The following is a 21393-nucleotide window of genomic DNA, read 5'->3' on the forward strand; positions in this document are numbered from 1 at the left end:
AAAAAAAAAAAAAAAAAAAAAAAAAAGAGAGATAGGAGTCTAGAGTTCAGGAGAGAGGTGTATGCTGAAAAAGTAAATTTTGGATTCCTGAGCGTATGTATTATATTTAAAGCCATGAGACTGAACAAGATCATTGAGAAAATGATTGTGGGCAGAAAAGGGATAAAGACAAAGGACCAAATCCTACAGCGTGTCAATATTAATATCAGGATGATGAGAAGAAACCAGCAAAGGAGACAAAGAAGGAGCTACTACAAGGTAGCAGGGAAACCAGATGAGTGTCCTGTCCTGGGACCCAAATGAATCAAGTGTATGCAGAGGGTGGAGTCACCAGCCATGTCTGATGCTGCTGGTAGGTCAAATAACATGAGAACTGAGAACTGGCCATTGAATTTAGCAAAACAGTGTTCTTTGCCTTGATAGCAGCCCTTTCAATGACGTGGTAGTGGAGAATGCCAGGTCAGAGGGGTTTATGACAGAATGGCAGAAGACAATGTAGAGAAACTAGGTCTAGATGACTCTGAAAAAGTTGTGCTGAAAAAGAGTGCAAGGAAAAGACTTGGTGGCAATGGTAGATGTGCAAGAAAGTGAGAAGGGCAAGTTAATCAGGAGTGTAGGTAAGAGAATGAGTACAGCGATGGACCATGGAACTTAGGTAAGGAAGTAAAAAGACATCTGTTGGTTGAAGGAGACTGAAAAGCTAGTGAATTTAATAGATTATAGTTCCAGTGGGAATCAAAAAGGAGGGAGCTGGCAAGAGAAGAGGTGACAATAAGTATCAAAGAATGAGATGCCAGAAATAGAGCTTATGTGTAATCAATAGTAATTATAAAATCTAGAGTATGACCGTGAAAGTGAATGGCTAAGGAATGATGGGAGAAAAGGCCGTTAGTGGAGTATAGTCTATAAAAAAAACATGGAATCACTATATGTACACCTGAAACTAATATAAAACTAATATAATGTTGTTAGCAGTACTTCAATAAAAAAAAAAACCAACACTACGTGGGATGACAGACACAGGACTGAACAAATAATATAGTGAAAGATACTGGGTACAGAGCTGGGGTATTATAGGTGATGAAAGGAAAATGGTCTGAAAGAGGCAGTGAGAACATTGAGGGTATCTCCCCACTTCCAAAACACAGACATCTCTTTAGGTGTTGCAGCCTTCAGAACTGCAGGGAAAGATGTCGGAGAAGAGCCAGGTTTTGTTAGGGGAAGGAAGGATTCAAAGAAGAGCTTGTTTCTGTAACTGTGACTGCTTTCTAAAATTGTGTCCTCCCTCTGCTAAATTCTGACTTTCTCTTGGTCATATCCCCCAAGCCCAGCTTGGTGCCAGATATCAGTGTTGACAGAATTGTCAGGGAGAGACCACATTTCTTGTGTTGGTCAGGAAGATGGTGAAGATGTAACTGGAGGTGATGTGGAGACATATTTGGGAGGGGGTGGAATTCAGAGAACATGGTTCCTTAGGAAGCAGGTGGGGACTTATCCCCACCGCAAGAGTAGGGCTTAGTTTTACATAAATGGAGGTATGTCTGTTTCATTCCAAACGTAAATGAGGGGGAAAAAAAATGTCTGGTGAAACTCTCATGTTCATTTGCTTGAAGAAGTTGAAGGATTTCTTCTGCCGTACTTCTCTTTTCTCTCTGAATTAGACGACGTGGTCATCTGCAGGGGACAAACGTCATAAATATGGATTTGGATTAATAGTATTAAGATGCAAATCATATCATATGGCTTTATTTCGATAAATCAACCTTATAAAATTTCATGTTTGATCAGATCCAGTCACCTGATTAGTGGAAAAGTCAATCTCAGTTTTTCTAAGATCTCCATCTCACCTCTAAGATAGATGGAATTATAAATTAATCCTTATTTACGGTGCTAAAACAGTGGCCAAGTGTACAGCTTCTGATGCCAACCGCCTTTGTCTCTGCTCAGATACTGGAATTGCTGACTGCTGGTCATCACGTCCTTTCCTCGGGCACAGCAGCTCTAGACATATTCTTACAGGCCCCTCGCAGGAGTCTTCCCTGTTGACTGTAGACACACCAGCCCACCCCTCCCTCTAATCTGAGTGTTGTGTATAGTATATGAAGAGGTACTAGCCTCTAAAACCTGACCTCCCACATTTCAATGTTGAGGAATACCCAGCTATTCTCCCCAGTCTCTTGTTTCTATCAACTTTCACACTCAGAAACATTGAGATGCCAAAACCCATGAGGTTTTTCCCCCGCTTTACAAACTCAGGCTGTTATAGTGAAGAAGGTGGCAAGGTCAGACAGAAGTCTGAAGGAAGTGGAGAGTGTTTTAATAGTTGCTTCGAAGAATGAGACGAAATGAGGACTAAGGGCTTTCAGAAGGATGACCGGCTATCCATAAAAGCATATGTGAAGTGAGTTATCGTAAAATATGGAGGCACTTATCCGTTAGATTGGATTATTTCTTCCAGAAGGGGAGAGACATCCACTTTCCATATACTGATGTTTAGACTAGTTTTTAAATGTTAATTTAAAATCTCAAAGGAAGTTGTTTCTTCCGCTTACTACTCCTTGAGTATCCCAAGAATTCAAAAGCCTTAAGCTATTTAGACTCACTCTTCTTATTGCCCCAAGGTATTTCCGTGGCTCCTGTGCTCATGGTTTTCTTTTAGGTCAAAAAAATCAAATGTCATGATTTCAGAGTAGCCCTTGTCATCGCCTAGTGAAAAGCTCATCCCTCCTCCCGCTTCCCGTCCCCACTATTCCGTATCACATAACTCTGTTTTATTTTCTGCATGGTATTTAGCATTATCAGGAATTACTTTTTTCACTTCTCTGTCCACTTGATTATCTTAAAGATAAACCCGTATGTGTAGAAACCTTGTCTGCCTTGTTCCTTGCATATCTCAAGTGCCTAGACTAGTGCTTGCCACACAGAGTACTTAGTTCTTGGTTCTTAGTGCTTGGTTCTAATGTAAAAAAGCGTTTATAAATCAGTAAGAGAAAGAAAACAAAATGGGGGAAAAGATATAATGAGAAACCCACAAAATGCCAATGGCCTAAATTTTTTTCATTAATTTTAAATAAATATAAATGGAAACAAGGTATTTTTTTAACTGAAATTTCTAAGTATTTCAGGATTTCACAAATCTTATGTTTCATACTATAGAGCTGGTTGCAGCAAATATACTTTTGCACAAATATAGAAATTTTTTTATCCATGCAGGCAAAAAGACCCATATTAAAAAGAAATAAATAACCTTTGAGATTAAAGGATAAACAGTATATCGTATATTTCCTGGTTTTACTGGCTGTATTTCATCTTACTTTGATCATTAAATGATTGACAGGTCCTATAGGTTAGGTGGCAAATGCTTTGATGGATTTTCATGTCTCATTGTTCCAGGTACTGTGGCCATAGACTTGCAAGACACAAGCTGTAGGTCAGCAAGTGGCCCTACCCTGTCTCTTCCTTCAGAAGGAAACAAAGAAGTCAGAAGACCCAGCATTGCTCCCGTTTTAGAGGTTGCAGATACGTCATCACTTCAAACATGCGATCTTCTAAGTGATCAATCAGAAGATGAAACTACACCAGATGAAGAAATGTCCTCAAATGTGGAGTATGTTTGTAAGATTTACTGGGATTTGTGCTTGCCATGAAAAACTAATATCCTTCCCTTCTGGACATCCTAGAATCAATCCTACATGCTTCTACCAAAACACCCTTCCTATTAGACAGTATCTCTCTTGATGATAAAGTAACCTAAGTCCTCAAATTTCTGGCTTCAACAGCTATTGACAGCCTCATTTTTCTCTATATTATCCTTTATCCTTAAAGAAAAAAATAGGTAAATCAGCATTTCCATGATATAACCTAGATCATATTTTACATATTTTTCTTTAAGGATACAGTTTGTATTTTCATAATTATATGATTTTGTTGAATTATAATGTACCTTCTACCTCTAATTTATTTTTTCACTTCCATATTGAAGTTCAATCAATTATTCAATGACATGTAATGCAGCTTCTTCCATTAAGCTTCTCTTATTTCAGCATTCAGCAATCATTTTTATTCAGGATACATCAATAATATTTTGAATGAATGAATAAAGGAAGTACTAGTTCTCTTTACTAAGATTCCATAACAGATAGTATCAATGTTTAAGCTATTAATCACATTTTAGCCTACAGTAGAGTTTGTTTACTTGTCGTATATTATGTTGGCTTTTTTTTTTTTTTTTTTTTTTTTTTGCGGTACCCGGGCCTCTCACTGTTGTGGCCTCTCCCGTTGTGGAGCACAGGCTCCAGACAAGCAGGCTCAGCGGCCATGGCTCACGGGCCCAGCCGCTCCGCGGCATGTGGGATCTTCCCGGACGGGGGCACGAACCTGTGTCCCCTGCATCGGCAGGTGGACTCTCAACCACTGCGCCACCAGTGAAGCCCTGTTGGCATTTCATGAGGAAAGCACAGTGTTCAACAGTCTTGACAGTGGAGTCTGAAGGAATTTGTGTCCCATGGCAGTTCTACCTTATACTGGTTGTGTGCCAGTGACTTTGATTAAATCTTCTGACCCACGATGCTTTATCTGTAAATAGTGTTCATATGAAGATTAATTGAGGTAATAGAGTAATGTGCTTAGGACAATAGTTTGTGCAGAGTAAGCATTCAATGAGTATTAAATACTATTTGGTGTAGGGTGTAGTAGTGGTCGTAGTGGCAAAAGTAACATCATTCAAACACTTCTAATATTTTTCATATAATAGAAGTTCAATCAATGTTGAACTGAACTAAAATGAACTGAAATATAATTGAAACTTAGAAAAATCCTTCTGTTAATCCTTCACACTTTTAAATATTTATTACAAGAAACTTACACATACCCACAGAAGACAAGTCCACTCTCCAAGAAATTAATAATACTCAAATAGATTTATGAAATATTTGACAGGAAGAAGAAGAGGTTTGACCACCAGTATATTTCTAGAAATGGTGTTGTGTGGTGTGATACAAATTCTTTCTTTACATGTACTGAAAAAACTGAGGTGGAATTTTTTTTTATATCTAGAAAAATGAAAAAGATGTTGAAGTAATAGTGGGAGACTATCAACTTCTAAATTTGCAAAATGTTCTCCATTTTACCATCCTAGCTAATGATGTCTGGAATACCTAGATTTGAAATTTCTTGGTTTGAAAGATAAATTTTCTTTATCAAAAAAGAGCTTTCATATTGGATAAAATAACTTTGCCTCTACTAAATTTTCTTTTATTTCTTAATTTTCATTTGTGCTGCTACTTTTTGATAGTTTCATTTTGAAAATTTTACAACCATAATGTGACTATATTTATAAAGTCAGCAAATAAACTGAGCATCTTTGATAATATTTAAGCGTGATTCCAGCAGAAACTCTGGCTTTTGTGTGGGTCTAATGGAATAATTTACTCAATCTAAAATGATTTACTCTTTTTTGGTTATGCATCCATGACTGATGAATAGTGATAGAGTGAATCATAATGCATTTTGCTTTCATGTGTTTTGTAAAGATTAACATTACTATTTTCTAAAATGTGTCTAAATCTTTTAAACTGAGGATTGGCAAACTTTTTCTGGAAAGAACCAGCTAGTAAATATTTCCAACTTTATGGACCATGTGGTCTTTGCCCCAACTACTCAACTCTGTTTCTGAAGCGTGAAAGCACCCCAAGACAATACATAAAATGAGTGAGCATGACAGTGTTCTGACAAAACTCGCTTCTGGACACTGAACTTGAAATTTCATATAATTTCACGAGCTGAAATATTATTATTCTTTTGACTTGTTTTTCCAACCATTTAAAAATATTAAAACTACTTTAGTTCACAAAAACCATGCGATGAGCCAGATTAGGTCCATGGGCCCTGTTCCAAACTATGTCCATATCAAAATAAAGAATTACTGCATCTAACTTTATCGAAGTAGAGGAACACGGCTATAACTTGATTGTCTGACTTTGCCTGCATTAATTCAAGGCAATTCAATATTTCCTATTGTTTTACAGATATGCTAAAGGCTACCCACCTTACTCTCCATATATAGGCAGTTCACCCACTTTTTGTCATCTCCTTCATGAAAAAGTGCCATTTTGCTGCTTAAGACTAGACAAGGTAAGCACTTACTGCTGTTATTTTCTGTAAAACTAAAATGATGGCATTGTGTAATTACATGTATTTAAATAATTTTGTATAGTCTTTTGACTGAAATATGTTAAAAGAATATTATCTTTCAAATGTAAATGTAATACATAAAGTGGTGAATTTTACTTTCTTAACTGCACTAAAGGTTACCCAAGTGCTTTACCCTCTACTAATGTAGCCAACAAGTTGGTCAGTCATTGTTTCAAAGAGAAAAACAAAGATGAGCCTCAAACCAGAGTCTCCCCAGATCATTTTGGCCAGATGCGCTCTATATATTTTACTAGACATTTTTGCCTCAAATCTCAAAGTGGAATCGCTTGACATGGTGAAATTAGCTAGTCATAATTCATTATTGAATTATTAGACTAGAAGTGTCTTGCTTAATGTCCCCTTTCCTAAAGATTTTACAGTAGTTCTTGGTTCCTGCCTTGATATTCAGGAGAAACCATCCGAAACAGAAAGATTCCAAGAAAGCAGGAATCTTTCTCTTTCACAGTATGGCCATTGGACATGACCTGGGTAAGAATTTGTTTTCATGATGAGTCAGAGAGCAGATAAAAAGAAGACTCTCAAACCCCCCATCTCCCAGAAATTAAAATGTGCCACTAAATCTAACCAGGAATTTCTTCCTTTATTCTATATTTTGGAGTTAGCTGGAGTTAAAATCCCAGCTCTCCGCTTCCAGGCTCAGCCATTTGGGCAAATAACATTATCATTAAACTTCAGTTTCCATATCTCCAAAATGCTTGTAATTTTAATATGAACCTTCTAGGGTTCTTGTGAAGATGATATAAATTTGTGCATGGAGAAAGCTTTTCACAGTGCCAGGAATGTAATAAATGTATAGGCACTTAATACATTTTGTTAATATTTTTACTACTATTATTTTTTCCATGTGATAAACATTATGAATCTTGGCTGTAGCTGTCACTCTTGAGGAAGATTAGCAGATCATTAGAAAATTTCTGCCTCTATCTTCCTAAAGTTTTTTTGTGAACCCTTACCCCTGCTCCCAGATGTTCATCTGGGTCCATTAAGGTGGACAGTTCCGTCTCTCGATGCCTTATTTTTTGTCAGTCCTAGTTTTGCTTTCCTGCTTCACAGCATTTCTAGCGCTGGCTCTCTCTGCATCTTTGGTAACCTTGATGCATCTTAAGCTTCAGAGCCCTTCTCCTGTATTGGCCCCTTCCAAGAACCTGTGACTGATTTTTTATGTGTGACTTTTGTGTTTTTTTCCTTAAAGAGGTTTTCCAAAATAATATAAGCTTTAGGTCCCGTAAAGCTTGGGTTCACACCTGGTGGCATTTTACTTTTTAACACACAAAGATGAAAGTAATGTTGGGAAACCAAAGAGTCGAAATGATTCCACTGATTCCCAAGAAGGGAACCTGATACAGGAAAAGTTAAGCTTTCAGAGATGAGGCTTGCTGGAGGAGAAACAGTCTTTTAAAGCCGAAAGACAAGTTGTCTCTTTACCAAAGTAAAAAGCGATGTATCCGAGTATTGTTGATTGACCGATAACATCTGGGGTTATCCATTCTTTAGGTGGCGTTAGTCTGGCTGGAGGTGGTGGTCTGCTCTGTAAATGAGTGCCCATTTTGCGATTAGCAGATGGGGTTATGCAGCCAATCCTACTGTGTCCATGAAGTCTGTGAGCAGGTATTTTGTTGCCCAGTCCGTTTTGCATTAGTATCAGCAGGCTCCTTTTGGTCAAGGTTTATCAATACTGAATTCCCTGTTTTGTCCTTGTTCTATTTCTTTTTTTTTCTTACTAGTTGAGCTACTTCTAAATCTTCTAAATTAGTTCTTTTGCCTCATTTGATCTCATAAAAATGAAGTTCTTAATAATTTCAGCCTCAGCCTGTCTTCCTTCTCCTTCCACAGTCTCTTTGTAAGTGACCTAATTTCATGTCGCTTCAGATCCTGTTTATAGTAGTAATTCTCCAATCATACTTCCAGTGAAGACTGCCTGTCCTTCTCCTTTACCACTCCCCATTTCTCCATTCTTTCTTATGCCTTAATCCTTCCTGCTGGATTGATCCTCCTACTTCCATGATTACAGCTTTTAGAAATTCTACTAATGAGATCCTATTAGTGGTAAATTCTTTCAATTTCACTTTCCCTAGATATGTCCTTATTTTGTCCTCCTCCTTGAAGAATAGTTTTGCTGGGTGTCCAATTCCAGGCTCTGAATTTTCTTTTTCTTTTAGCCTGTTAGGATTCTATTTACTACCTTCTGTGCTCCACACTGCTGATGAGAGGTCGGCCATTGTGCTAATTTGTGTTTCTGGTAGTTAAAGCTCTCTTTTCTCTCTGGCTGCTTTTAAGATCTTCTTCTTGTCTTGGCTGTTCTGCACTGTGACAATGTGTATGACACTGGCTTTCTCTTTATTTATTTGGATTAGGATTCATTGGGTTTCCAGAGCCTGAGGATTTGGATATTTCATTAATTCTAGAAAATCCTCAGTCAATATTTATGTGAATAGTGCTTCTTGCTGATTCTTGCATCTCTTTTTCAGGTATTCTTTTTAAATGTGTATTAGACATTCTCACATTATCTTCGAAGTATCTTAATTTTTCCATACCACTTTCTCTTTTCTTTCTGTATTCTGAGTAATTACTCTTCAACTCAATCATGCAGTTGATCCCTTCAGATGCATCAAATGGGCAATTTAAATCATCTTTTGAGCTTCTGTTTTTAATTGTTATATTTTTAGTTCCAGAATAGAATCTATGCAGTTTTTTAAACATCTAAGTGAATATTTTAAATACCCTCTTGTTCTTTGCTCATGCTTTGAATGTTCTCTTTTATTTCTCTAAACGTAGTGAACACGCTCATTTTCTATTCTGAATCTTATAACAGTGAAATCTGTAATCTTTGTGATTCTAATTCTGGTGTTTATTGTTTCAGCTGACTCAAAGTACCTTGTTCCCAGCAATGTTCTGTAACTTTTTATTAAAGAGTAAAGGCAGAGAACATTCCAGAGTTGATGATGAATCCACAGAGAATCAACAGATCTCAACCCAAATAAAAAGAAACCCTCATAAAGACATATTAAAAAAGATTAAAAAAACAGAACACTAAAGCAATTATCCAGGCAGATAATTTTAAAAGGATCTTGATTTAATAATGCTAAGTCCAGTAAATTCTAGCTCCCTAGGAAGTAGCAAAATATCCTCAGGAAACACATTTTGGTAATTTGTTGTTATCATTGTTAACATTAGTATTTTACATTTCAGTATTTGCATCGTTATCTTGCCAGCTCAGGTATACATTTAGACAATTAGGGTTTTTTTCTTTTAATTTTTGTTTTTTAACCAAAAAAATAATCCCTTTCGATATCGATATCCATCCTTTTGGTATTCCATACTTGGAATGTTCCAAGGTTATTTAATTTTAGTATTACCCTATTTCTGGAAATAAAGTCAGAGGCAGATTATTTATTTTTTTCCAGCTTTATTGAGGTATGATTGAAAAGTACAAATTGTGTATATTTGAGGTCTGTAACGTGATGCTTCGATATACATATACCTTGTGACGATGCCTTAATATTGATACCCAGATGTCATCTGGCAGCAAGTTTCAGTTTGCAGTGGAACATGTGTACACTGTGTTGCTGCCTTTTCCTTCCCCAAATCAAGCTGCATACCTGCAATTCATTTGTCTTGTCCATGCACACCTTCAGGCTGGAGAACTTGGCATAGAAAAATGTAACTATTTTCAAATTTGTTAGAAAACAAAGGATTTACTAGGTTAGATTAATTTCACATTTCCAGATCTTCTAAATATTTTTACCCAATATTAGTGGAGTATAAAAATGGCCTTTCTTTGTATAATTTTTCTTCTCTAGAGTTGCCAGCATAACTACTATGAGGATGCAAAAGCCTATGGATTCAAAAATAAGCTAATTATAGTTGCAGCTGAAACAGCTGGAAATGGATTGTATAATTTTATTGTTCCTCTCAGGGCATATTATAGACCAAAGAAAGAACTTAATCCCGTAATACTGCTATTGGATAACCCGTAAGTATATTTTTAAATGCACAAACAAGACAAAAATTTGTTAATATTTTATCAAAAATAATTTAATTTACGTAGAATATTTTAAATCAGATACATTATGGCACATGATTCATTGAGAGATCTGTTCTGTGCTGTGGTAGAAAACAACCATTGTATATGATTGCGTTTCACAAATACAACTGAAAACATCACTGGAGTACTCTGAGCCTTTTATTTAAAACTAGTTTTGCAAGTGGTCATTGCTCTCTACCAGTGGGAAACATGCCACTGAAATAATTATAGTTATTTTCATTAAATTAATCAACTAGCCTGGAAAATCTCTGCCAAAACTGGACAATTTCATTGTCTTTGTGAAGAACCATTAATTATCAGAGGAGCATATTAATGATCCATTTTATATCATACCATTACACATCATCATAAGTTCTTATGATTCTTCCACTGTTAAAACATATATTCTGTAACATAATATAAATAGTTTGTGCTTTACAATGTTCATTTCTTTTGAAAATGTTTGATATACTCTTGTGAAATAAGACTACTTAAGCATTTCAAAATCCTTATATGAATGTAAATATACATCACTAAATGCTGTGGTCAAATCCATTGTATACTAAAATTGCAATATTTCTCTCTCTGACTCAGATTAGTTGCAGATGGTCCTTAAATCAATACCATGTTTTAGAATCCTCCAACTCTCCTCTTAAACTCTAGAGTGATGCAAATTTCAGGGTAAACCAAATGAGGCCAAAATCTGCTGCCTTGTCTCTGCTTTTAAAATTTATCAAAAGAATTTTTTCAAAACAGAGGTATCTCCCCAATATATTGTAACTTCATGACATTATTTATTCTGAATATATGAATATCAAGATACTGATTGATGCATCTTGTTTTAGAGTCAGTATCTCAATGGTAATCAACTCTAAAACTTGAGCACACCTCCAGAGGTTTCAGTTGAAGAATTTTCAGGTCTGATGACTCAATGACTTCTTTGATACCACTTTAGCATCCAAGGAAAGGTGAGATAAATTTAGGGCAGGTGTAGGGGAACAAAAACTTGGACCCAATGTCAGAAGAAATAAAAGCTTAATAAAACAAATCTTAGGAGAATAAAAGTTGAATTACTGGATGGCTAGGGTGATAGAGTATGGTGGCAAAGCACCTCCAAGGCCTTGGGATATATCCCTTATTCTGGAACTTTTCTGGTAGGAGGCTCTAAGAAACTGGCGAAGATCTGGCACATAAGAGATGTTCATCAGCTGTGTGAATTCAGAAGTGTCCAATTTTGGCTCTTTTTGCTTATGGTGTAATGTGTCCACTGCCTTAAAGATGAATTTAAGACAGGGGCATTTACAGCTTGATTGACTTAGAGCATTCCCATCTCGGATGGCTTGGATCAAAGTGGATCAACTCAGGCCCCAGAATACAGAGAAGCAGATAGGAAGAGGCTTAGAAAGAAAGAAGTGGCACTGTGCCTACAGCAGCCCTGTGATAAAGCAAAGGGGAAAAACTATCCTTTCACCTTACTTATATTATTTCAAGGTATAATTTCTTGTCCTGATGTGTAAATCTCCTAATTGGGTTCTTGGACCTGATTTCAATGTGTATGTGTGTGTCAGAGGGTTTCTCCACACCTCCAGCAAGCAATGCGCAGGACACCAGCTCAGTTCTGGGGGAATTCAACTCACTTCTGACACCGTCTACCCAGAAATAGCATTGGATTCCACAGGTTGAAAGTTCAGTCTTACAAAACTGTCCCACTCCCACTTCAGAAGCCAATCACAAGCCAGGTTATCACCCCATAACTGATCAGCTGTAGACTGGAAATTTCAGTGACCCCCTCCTTGGACTTCAGATGCCAGTTGCATGTCTAGATTGTTACCTGTACTTCTGACTGAATGGCTGTAGATCGGGGGTTCCCACAACCACCTACTCAAGGTCAAGTTATTTGCTAGAGCAGCTCACAGAATTCAGAGAAACATTTTACTTACCAGATTGCCACCTTGTTATAAAAGCATATAACTTGGGAACAACTGGATGGAAGAGATGCACAGGGCAAGGTATGGGGAAAGGGCATGGAGCTTCCATGCCCTCTATGTGGCCACCACTATCACCAAATCTCTACCTGTTCACCAGCACAGAAGTTCTCCAGACTCCAGCCTTTTGGGTTTTTAATAGAGGCTTCATTACATAGGCACAATTGATTAATTCATTGGCCATTGGTGATTGAACTCAATCTCTTGCCCCTCCCCCTTCCTCAGAAATCACGGGGTGGGACTGAAGTTCCAACCTTCTATTCAGGTTGGAACTTCAGTTTCCCTGGCAAACAGCCTCATCCTTAGGTACTTTCCAAAAGGCACCTCATTAATTTAAACCCAGTGGTCCTGGAAAGGGGCTTGTTATGAAGAACAAGACACCCATTTCACCTTTTTTGGCTCTGAAGTGATTTCAGGAACTGAGGATTAGAGACCAAATATTATGACAAAAGATGCTCCCATTGCTGTTATCACTCAGGAAATTCCAAGGGTTTTGGGAGCTGTGAGCTAGAAAATGTGGTGAAGACCAAATATATGTGAGAAATCTGAATGTGAATACCAAATATACATTCCTTATAAAACACAATAAAGAATCAGTCTTGCCAAATTTGGGAGTGGAGTTTACTCCATGAAGTGGAGATGGGCTCCAATCCTTTTCCATATCCAGTCTTGCTAAGTAATCTTATCTCAGAGTCACTAATCCCCCTTTCTCCCCCTTATTATTCCAATGAACAGGTGGCAGGAGCTAGGATTTCTTAACCTGTGTACCTGGTGTAGACTTTGGAATTGCCATAACTAAATCAGCCTCTTTCTGTTTGGTTTTGAATTAACAGGTTACCTAACTGCCCAGTTACTGAATGATTGATTGATTGGTTTGTATATTAGAATTATAAAAATCAAGTGGTTATTTCTAGAGTCTTAATTCCTGAATCTGATCAATCACAGAAAAATCTGAAGACTCTGTTTCTCTTAGTTACTGGCAAACTGGTCAGTATTTCAATATAAATATAGATGTAGGTTTTATCAGAGAATATTTTATCTGAATAATACCATAGTGACTATTTAATAAAATTAATATTCTTTGCCACCACCCTCTGCTTATTATAGTAATAATTGTTGAGCGTTTACTACATGGCAATCATCATAGTAGATACCTAACCTTTATTTCACATCGTATTTCCATAAAAAATATATCCATGTCATATAGTGATGATTTATCCTCAGAAAGATGTACCAAGCAGCTTAAGATCTCAAAGCTTACAAATTACAATGATAACATTTAAAGAATTCAGTCTGTGTGACTTGATTCCACCACTGCCTCTTATTTCATAGAAAGGAAAAAACAGGCCAAAGAAGTTAAATGATTTTTTCCAAGGTCAATTCTAGAATTAGAACCTTCTCTGCAATTCATAGTTCATTGATCTTTCAACTATGTGACCTTACTTTACTTACAGGTTTTTGATATATGCAAAAATACATTGTTTGTCAATTGTTTTTAGAAACAAGAATATTTTAACTTGAGAATATTTTGCATTACATTTTTTCTTGGCTTTCCTAAGGACTTACAGTTTGGAATCTAGCTATTCACATGATGTTGTTTGTTAAATGATTTTAATGGGTTTTGACTTTTTTTCAAAGCGTTGAGATGAAAGCTCGGGCTGTAAAATTTATCAGCTTCCTGTGCATTTCCCAAAAGCAGTATCTAACATTTTTATTTGTTGTTCTCTGTTCCTTTGATTGAGAATGAGGAAGCAAAAACTAAACACCAGTAAATAATGTTCCAGGAAATTTTGTGCAATCCTCCTCTTTTTTTTTAAACAATGAGATACTTGTTTCTCTGCTGTGGCTAGTATTTTTCAGTCTATCCTATAGTGTTACAAAGAAATATGACGTCTTCTTTAAAATATTTCTGGGTTATAAGAATTTGCACACTAATAATTGTACACACTTCTACAATTATTAGCTTAGTGGGGTTTGACTTTACTTAATGCACATAAGCATTGCTGAAAATAATATCAATACATGGCTACTTAGGAAATTTAGTTGAAGACCAATTTATTCAATATACCAGAAACAAATAACAGATGCCACAAATATGGGATTTAAAAATGTAAATTAAATTTATGATATTCACATACATAATATGTCAAAATAAGTCTTCACAATGTTTCCAAATAGAAAGCCTTCTCCATTTCATATGGTAATTACATAAAACCGTGTACATTGGAAAACATCTTACACTTGATACTGGTTCATTGGAGCTGGTCTCAGTTCTGATTGATTGGCCATCTGTTCTCTTTGGCCTGTTGTTGGGCCACACTGATTTTAAATATTTTGATTACCATCTCACCCTTAAAGATCGTCTAGTCATCTCCTGATACCATTTCATATGAGACATGGAAAAGAGAGTCAAACACTTTGGAATACATTACCCAAAGCTACACAAGGTTAAAGTCCAAGATCCAGGCTTATCTCCTTAATTTTTACAACATCTTGTTTAAACTATCCCTTTACTAAATCAATCTTCTTTCCACATAGAGCTACAAGTAAGCTCCAGTTCAGCTTATTTCAAGAATAATGATAAACTGTCTGATATGTCAGGGTCCTTATTAAAGACATTCAGACCTTAGACTCATATGGATCTGAAATAAGATCTAAGTTTACCCTCTTGATAGGCCTGTTGCGTATTACGGAATTGCTGTAAGCCTCGATTTTCTCATTTATACAATGAGTAGAACATTTATCTTAAGTTATTTTGCAAGTCTATAAAATAATGTGTATGAAGGACGAGTACCATATCTGACTCATAAAAGGCAGTGAGGAAATGTCAGTTTCCCCCCTTCTACCAATCAAGAGAAGGACATTGTCACTATTTAAACTGATGGGAGAATTTCTGTGAAAACCCAATTAACAAAGAATGGGAAATTTATTTCAAGTTGTTGAAATTAAGCTACTACTGTATTTTTAAGGGAGAGATAAACTTCTTAAAAGTGGAATTATGAAATGCTAGCAAAATAAACTCTCACTGCATTCTTTTCTTGAATTTGAAATAAAAAATTAAGTTCATTATAGTTATTAGTTAAATGGGAAAAAATGAAATGATCTTCAACCTGCAAATCCATGCAATTTCCCAAAACTTTTAACTTCCTATCAATAGCTAGCTAATTCATATTTTCATATAATGAAAATTTTTATATGATAATGAAGATATTTTAAATATAATGAAGATATTTAGACTCATAAATAGTCATGTTCCTTAATAGAATTACAGTTAGGACTCTGATGAATGATGTGCTCATTTTTTTTTCCTAAGCAGTTTAGTGCCATCAAAACCTTTGCCGATTTACTTAAATGAGCCAACATAATCCATATGAACGTATAGTTGATATATTCTTTATATTTCAGGTTTCCTTTTAAACCACCTTTATCAGTAAAAGTAGTGGATGGATCTGTTTGTTCTACAAGTTAAATTTTGCAGGGTATGGCATACTAAACTCCCTACATTAGATATGCTTCATCAGGATTATATGTCTACCAGGTTTCAGGTGACTTGCCTTGCCTTGTAACATAGCTGGATTCATGTAAGGATGAATCATGCTACCACGATACAGATGTTAATTTCTAAGGATTTGAAAGATTGTTTGTGCATTGTAAATACATGTTTGTGGCAGAATTGCATGTCGGTAAGATTCATGAGCTTTAGGAATATATAAGGCAATAATTTTGATGTCTACGTACTTTGAATGATTTCTACTGGACAAAACAAAAGAATACAAAGGCCACATCTTCAGTTTTAGCTCTAACAGAAGAGTTGGCATAGCATAAGGACTAGTGACCCCGGTACTTCTTATCACATGGAAAATTTTTGGTATCTTTATTAAGTTGAATTATTCAATAACATTAACTACTGTTGCAAGACTTTGGAAGACAGATATGTTACAGTGGACAGATGGTCACGAAGATAGTGTAAATAATTGAAATAATCTGAATTTTAAAAAAATGAGGAGGTTATTCCAGACAGGGTATAGCTCTGCAATTAATAATGAGGAATTATGAACCCAACTCTGCTACACAAGTTATTGAGCTACTCACTTTATCTGACTGGAACTATGTTGGAGCAAAGAGAGATAAAACAAAATAATAACCCCCCAAATGACACAGTCAAAAGGATCTTTCAAAGCACCGCAGAATCTCAGTGCTGTCCCTGTCTTGTGCCACTTGTATCCTGATGTATTATTCTATAATCACGAGGTGGGTAAGAGACATGGAGGGTCTTGAGTCAGCAGTGAGAATACCCCCTCTGAGCAATGCCCAGAAAGAGAAGAACTGGCAGGCACTAGCCATGACCACTACTGGGACTGTATATGATTATGTTTGTTGAAAACAACCTACAGCATGAGCTTTAAAAATATTTGTAACCTGTGATTTACTAATGTGAAAAGTTTTATGAATGTTTTGGGGTAAATGATAAAAACAAATGCTAGAAAAAGAGTCATCCAAAAATGTCCAGACGAGTAACATTTATAATAGCAGGATATTGGAAATAGCTTGGAACTCCAGTAATTAATAGCACAAAAGTGAAAATAACATAAATGAAATAATTGAGGATTTTTAAAATGAATTGTGGTACATTTATAATATGTAGTAATATGGGGCCACTTAAAATGGCTAGGAAGTAATTTATTGATGGTAGGGATGTGATCAACAGGGATAGTCTTTGGAAGTTTTCTTTTAATGCTTCACTGCACTGAGCGTTATTTTTCTTTAGAGTGGAAAAAGATGGGTATGATCAACAGGAGGAAAATAAATCAGGGAGGACAAGACTTCTTCAGGCTGGGAGAAGCACCTGGGATATTGCAGGGGCTGTACTTCCCTTTACCTAGAGGTTCCCTTTGCTTCTCCTTTACTGAGCCAAATCCTACTCGTTCTTCAACATCCAAATTAAATATATCCTCTGTGAAATGATCCTGAACTCCGTCTCCTGAGTGCAACCTAGTCCTTATTTTTTCAGATTACAATGTGTTGTAATTTTGTGCTTTTACTTATGTGTTCCAAAAGCTCTATTTCTTACAGTACAAGTTAACAACATATTCTTTTTGCATACACCTGCGTATACCAAAATGTCTGTTAGATAAAAATTTTTGGATACATATATGCTGAGGGAATAGATGCATGAAAGAATTAATAATTCAAAATGAATACAAATTCAAAGAATTACAAAATGAATAAGTAGATTAGGTAATTTCTAAGGAAGCTTCCAGGTTCATGATTCTTTCCCCAAATATGCATAAAGAGTAAAGATTTCAGTTGCAGTACACATTTGCTCAACAATGTATATGGAGGAAATCAGTAATGTAAAAGGTGAATTACTTTAATTTTACATTATATATATATATATATATATATATATAGATGGGTACATACACTTATTTATTTATTGATATGTTGATATATTAAGGGACATGTTGTGATTCTGTATATCCCTTAGAGAAAATTGCTCTTAATAGGCATGATAATTTAGTTCCTTATGTTTTATATCATCAAAATAAAATCATCAGTTCCCCATTTTACAAGACTCTCTCATCATGAATAATTTTAAACTCACTGACAAGACTTTTTAGTTATAAATTAAGAGTATCAATTCAGTGTTTTTGTAGAATAATGCCATAATGTTTCTGATTTAGAAAGCAGAAATACAACTTGTTTTTATCATTGTTGAGGGCATTGTATTATTCATAACAAGTGCAAATGACATTTTAAAATTAATGTTAAGAGAAAAGGCACTTAAAATTAATCTTGTCAACAATGTTTAGTTTTGGAAATGAAAACTAAGTCAACTTACTTCCTTTCCCTAGAAGTGCTGCCACTGTTGTGACATTGTGTTTCATTTTGTAACCCATCTGCTACTTAGGCCAGATATGCATTTTCTGGATGCAATCTGTTGGTTTCCAATGGTTTACTACATGGTGGGCTCTATTGACAAGTAGGTGACGAAATCTTTGGCACACTAACTAGTGTGGTGTCCTGTGGTTTGTCATGTGCTGCACCCCTGTGTTGCATGATGAGTGTAATATGCCATTTCAGTGTTGAAAATATGTTTATTGCATGTGGAGCTTATGTTCTCGTGTTACACACCTTGCATTCAAACTTCCTAAGCAGTAATCTGTTGTTGGATTAAAACAAATCTTGTTGCATGTCAATTTCGTTCCCTTTCTAAAGCTATTCCAGTTTTGTGTCATCTATAGCAGTAACTTTATTACTGTTAACATCTTTGTAGAGAAAACCTAGAATTTCAACATTGTGATGCATTGGTATCATTATCATAACTTCTGGAAACCTTCAAAATAATTTGGAAATGCTCATTTTAAATCAGATTTATTAACTGGAGCATTTCCTTGACAGTCTATTCTGGTAACATACCAGAGTCTTCCAAAAATTTGTTAATTAAAGGTCAAATGTGTGCAATGCTTCAGTTTTAAAATACAAATTGTTATATGCATAAAGATGACATTATGACAAATATAAAAACTAAAAGATCCGAAAACTAGTATGCTTATAAAATGTGTTAATTTTCCATTCTAAAAAAAAATCAGCCCAAAACATTCCAAATAAAATGCTAAAGGTTATCCATTGAGAACTTTCATGCTTACATTTCATCTTGTAGATGCTGAAAAACAAAGCTTCGTAACTTTGACAGTGTTTATTGGCCGTGGACACATTAAAGGCCAAACAGATTAACCTATATTTAGCTTCCATTCTACGTTAATATAATTTATGTTATCAGTTGCATAATACTAACCAACTAACTAAAATGTAGATGTATTAAAACTATTATTTAAATCCATGAAAATGAAATCAATCCATATTTTATCAATAGTAATGTTTCTTTGTTGTGAGAGTATTCTATTAAAATTCATTAGAACATTATATTTAAAAGATATAAAATAAACCTCTCATCTGTCTTTTTTGATGTAAACTATATAATGAATTCTCCATCTATAAAAGTATTTACGGGGAGGAAAAGAAGAATGGAAAGGATCAAATCCCTAGGATTAGAGATGAAACAGGATTGGCTACAAGTTGCTAATTATTGAAGCTGGGTGATTGGTACAGGAGGTTCAGTATATAGTATTCTCTTCTGCTTATGTTTGAAAGTTTCCTTAAACATAAATAAGCGAAGAAAACTATGAATGAATTAGAACACACTCACAAACATTCACCTATATTCATTCCTTTACATTCTAGTTCTCTTCGAAAAGGAAGTCAGAGAAAGGTAGAAAGAGGGGCAATGTCAGTTAGATTATCTGTAACTGTTTTTCATCCATGTTGACTTTTTTCTTGGGCCACCATCTGGTGACCAAACTGCGTAAAGCAATAGTGCTAAAGAAAAAATGGGCAGTGGCTTTGTAGATAAGATAGTGGGGAGAAATTATGATAGACACAGAATTATAAGAATAAATCGGTAGCCAAATAAAAAAAGGAAAGAAAGAATACAATACAATATTAAATGAATATAAATAATTTAAAGTTAAAACATGAAGAACAAAAAAGTTTCTACGTGGTTCAGAAATGCCATTCCAATTTTATATTTTTTCTATAGATTCTATAGATTTCTTTAGATTTAAACTCATATTTAATAATAATTACTAAAATCATTTGCCAAAGTTATGTGTCAACTACAGCGGCCAATATTTTGAGTATGGAATTAACTGATATATACAGGTTTAGGTAGTTAGTGACTATTTAGTACAGGAATTCTCATAGTTACGTTTTTTGTTAAGTCTCAACTTCATTGATTTATTGCTGATGAAATATTCATATTTTATTATCACTTCTATTTGTGTATCTTTTTTCAGTCAAGCTTACCTTCTACCACCTTATCTTTCCCTTTTCCTATATAGAAAATTATAATTTTTTAATCAGGGAAGTAAAGATTGTAAGAAATGAAATATAAGAAAGTGGATTACCACTAAAATAAGGTTGGTGAAGACATAAGATTTAGGCATCATTTTTATGGTACATAAGGGACCATATCACATTCGTTTTCCACCTACATTTTTCTTTTTAAAAAATGTATTTTAATAGATGTAAAAACAATTATGAATTTCCTAGCTAAAAGGAACACCCTAGTAAAGTGTTCCTAGAGATTTAAACTTGGTCATCATATTGATTGGGTGTTATGGTCCTGGCCCCTCTCACCGTAGGAAATTTATTTGGAATAACATTCTGTTTCCACAGTTTTAGCCATAAAATCCCTGCCACAGAACACTGTGCCTGATTCAAGCGAAATATTTTTTTCTGGACTACTCCTGGGGATCTTGGACTCAAAGCTTTGGTAATACTCTCTCACCATATAAAAGAGTAAGAAATCCTGCCTCTTGCCTTCCCATAAAAGGAAAATTCCTTCTAGTGAATTAGTGAGATGACTAATTCAAGTGATCATGAACTTGGAGAAGATCCTTGGGGAACTGACTCTTCCATTTAAGAAGCTAAAAAGAGCTACTGTTCTTTAAGTTTTACACTTCTCATTTTAAATCAAAAGATGTAGAAATCAATTAGCCCAATTCTTCTTATCTATCTTCAATCAGTTCTGAACCTAGACTACTCTTGCACTCATTCAAGTTTTGATACAATCTCCCTTATCCAGTTCAGTCCTATTTTTGTAGTTTGTATGAAGCAAAGGCAATGAGATAATGGTTTTCTTAATTCAGCTTTTATGGTAACATTGTTTTTAAATTCAGTGCTAGGTAAAATTTTTATCAGTGATAGGGGAGAAGACTGACTCTGTGGTAACTCATAGGAGCTTGTGTCCTAGTTTAGCAATTATTTCCTGCAACCAACAAAATTACTTCATTCAATCACTTGCTCAAAAGTGGCTAGAAGGTAGGCTTGAATGCAACCGATATTTATATATTTTACATGCTCTCGGCTGTGTAGAACCAATCTATAACACATAGCTTTACACAAATAAATAATAGACATTTAAAAATAAGTATTTTTAATAAATATTTCTTTATTAGGCTTGACCATCTAAATTAATATGTGTTCATTTCTATTCTTACCAAAAGTGCCTCAGGGATAAAAAATGTGAATGTCGTGTCTTTGAAATTATGTGCTAATTGTAAAAACAAGGTTCTAACATGTTCTAATTCTATTTGGTTGTAAAATGGG

At 35.2% G+C, this 21393-nt stretch overlaps 1 protein-coding gene across 3 annotated transcripts in view; it reads left to right on the forward strand.

Moving 5' to 3' along the window:
• KCNT2 (potassium sodium-activated channel subfamily T member 2) overlaps window positions 1-21393 on the forward strand; it is a 360211-nt gene that overhangs the window by 259177 nt on the left and 79641 nt on the right. For 2 of the 3 annotated variants that reach the window (XM_024738206.1, XM_024738207.1), the window contains 3 exons: window positions 3394-3607; window positions 6027-6132; window positions 10014-10186. In XM_024738206.1, coding sequence (XP_024593974.1) covers window positions 3394-3607; window positions 6027-6132; window positions 10014-10186 — 493 coding nt within the window. Of the gene's footprint in view, window positions 1-3393; window positions 3608-6026; window positions 6133-10013; window positions 10187-18133; window positions 18206-21393 lie in introns of all 3 variants that reach the window. The other variant, XM_024738205.1, reaches the window with a different exon arrangement.

Source organism: Neophocaena asiaeorientalis, unplaced genomic scaffold (genome assembly GCF_003031525.2).
Source record: "Neophocaena asiaeorientalis asiaeorientalis breed wild unplaced genomic scaffold, Neophocaena_asiaeorientalis_V1.1 scaffold25, whole genome shotgun sequence".
Classification (NCBI taxonomy): Eukaryota; Metazoa; Chordata; class Mammalia; order Artiodactyla; family Phocoenidae; genus Neophocaena; species Neophocaena asiaeorientalis.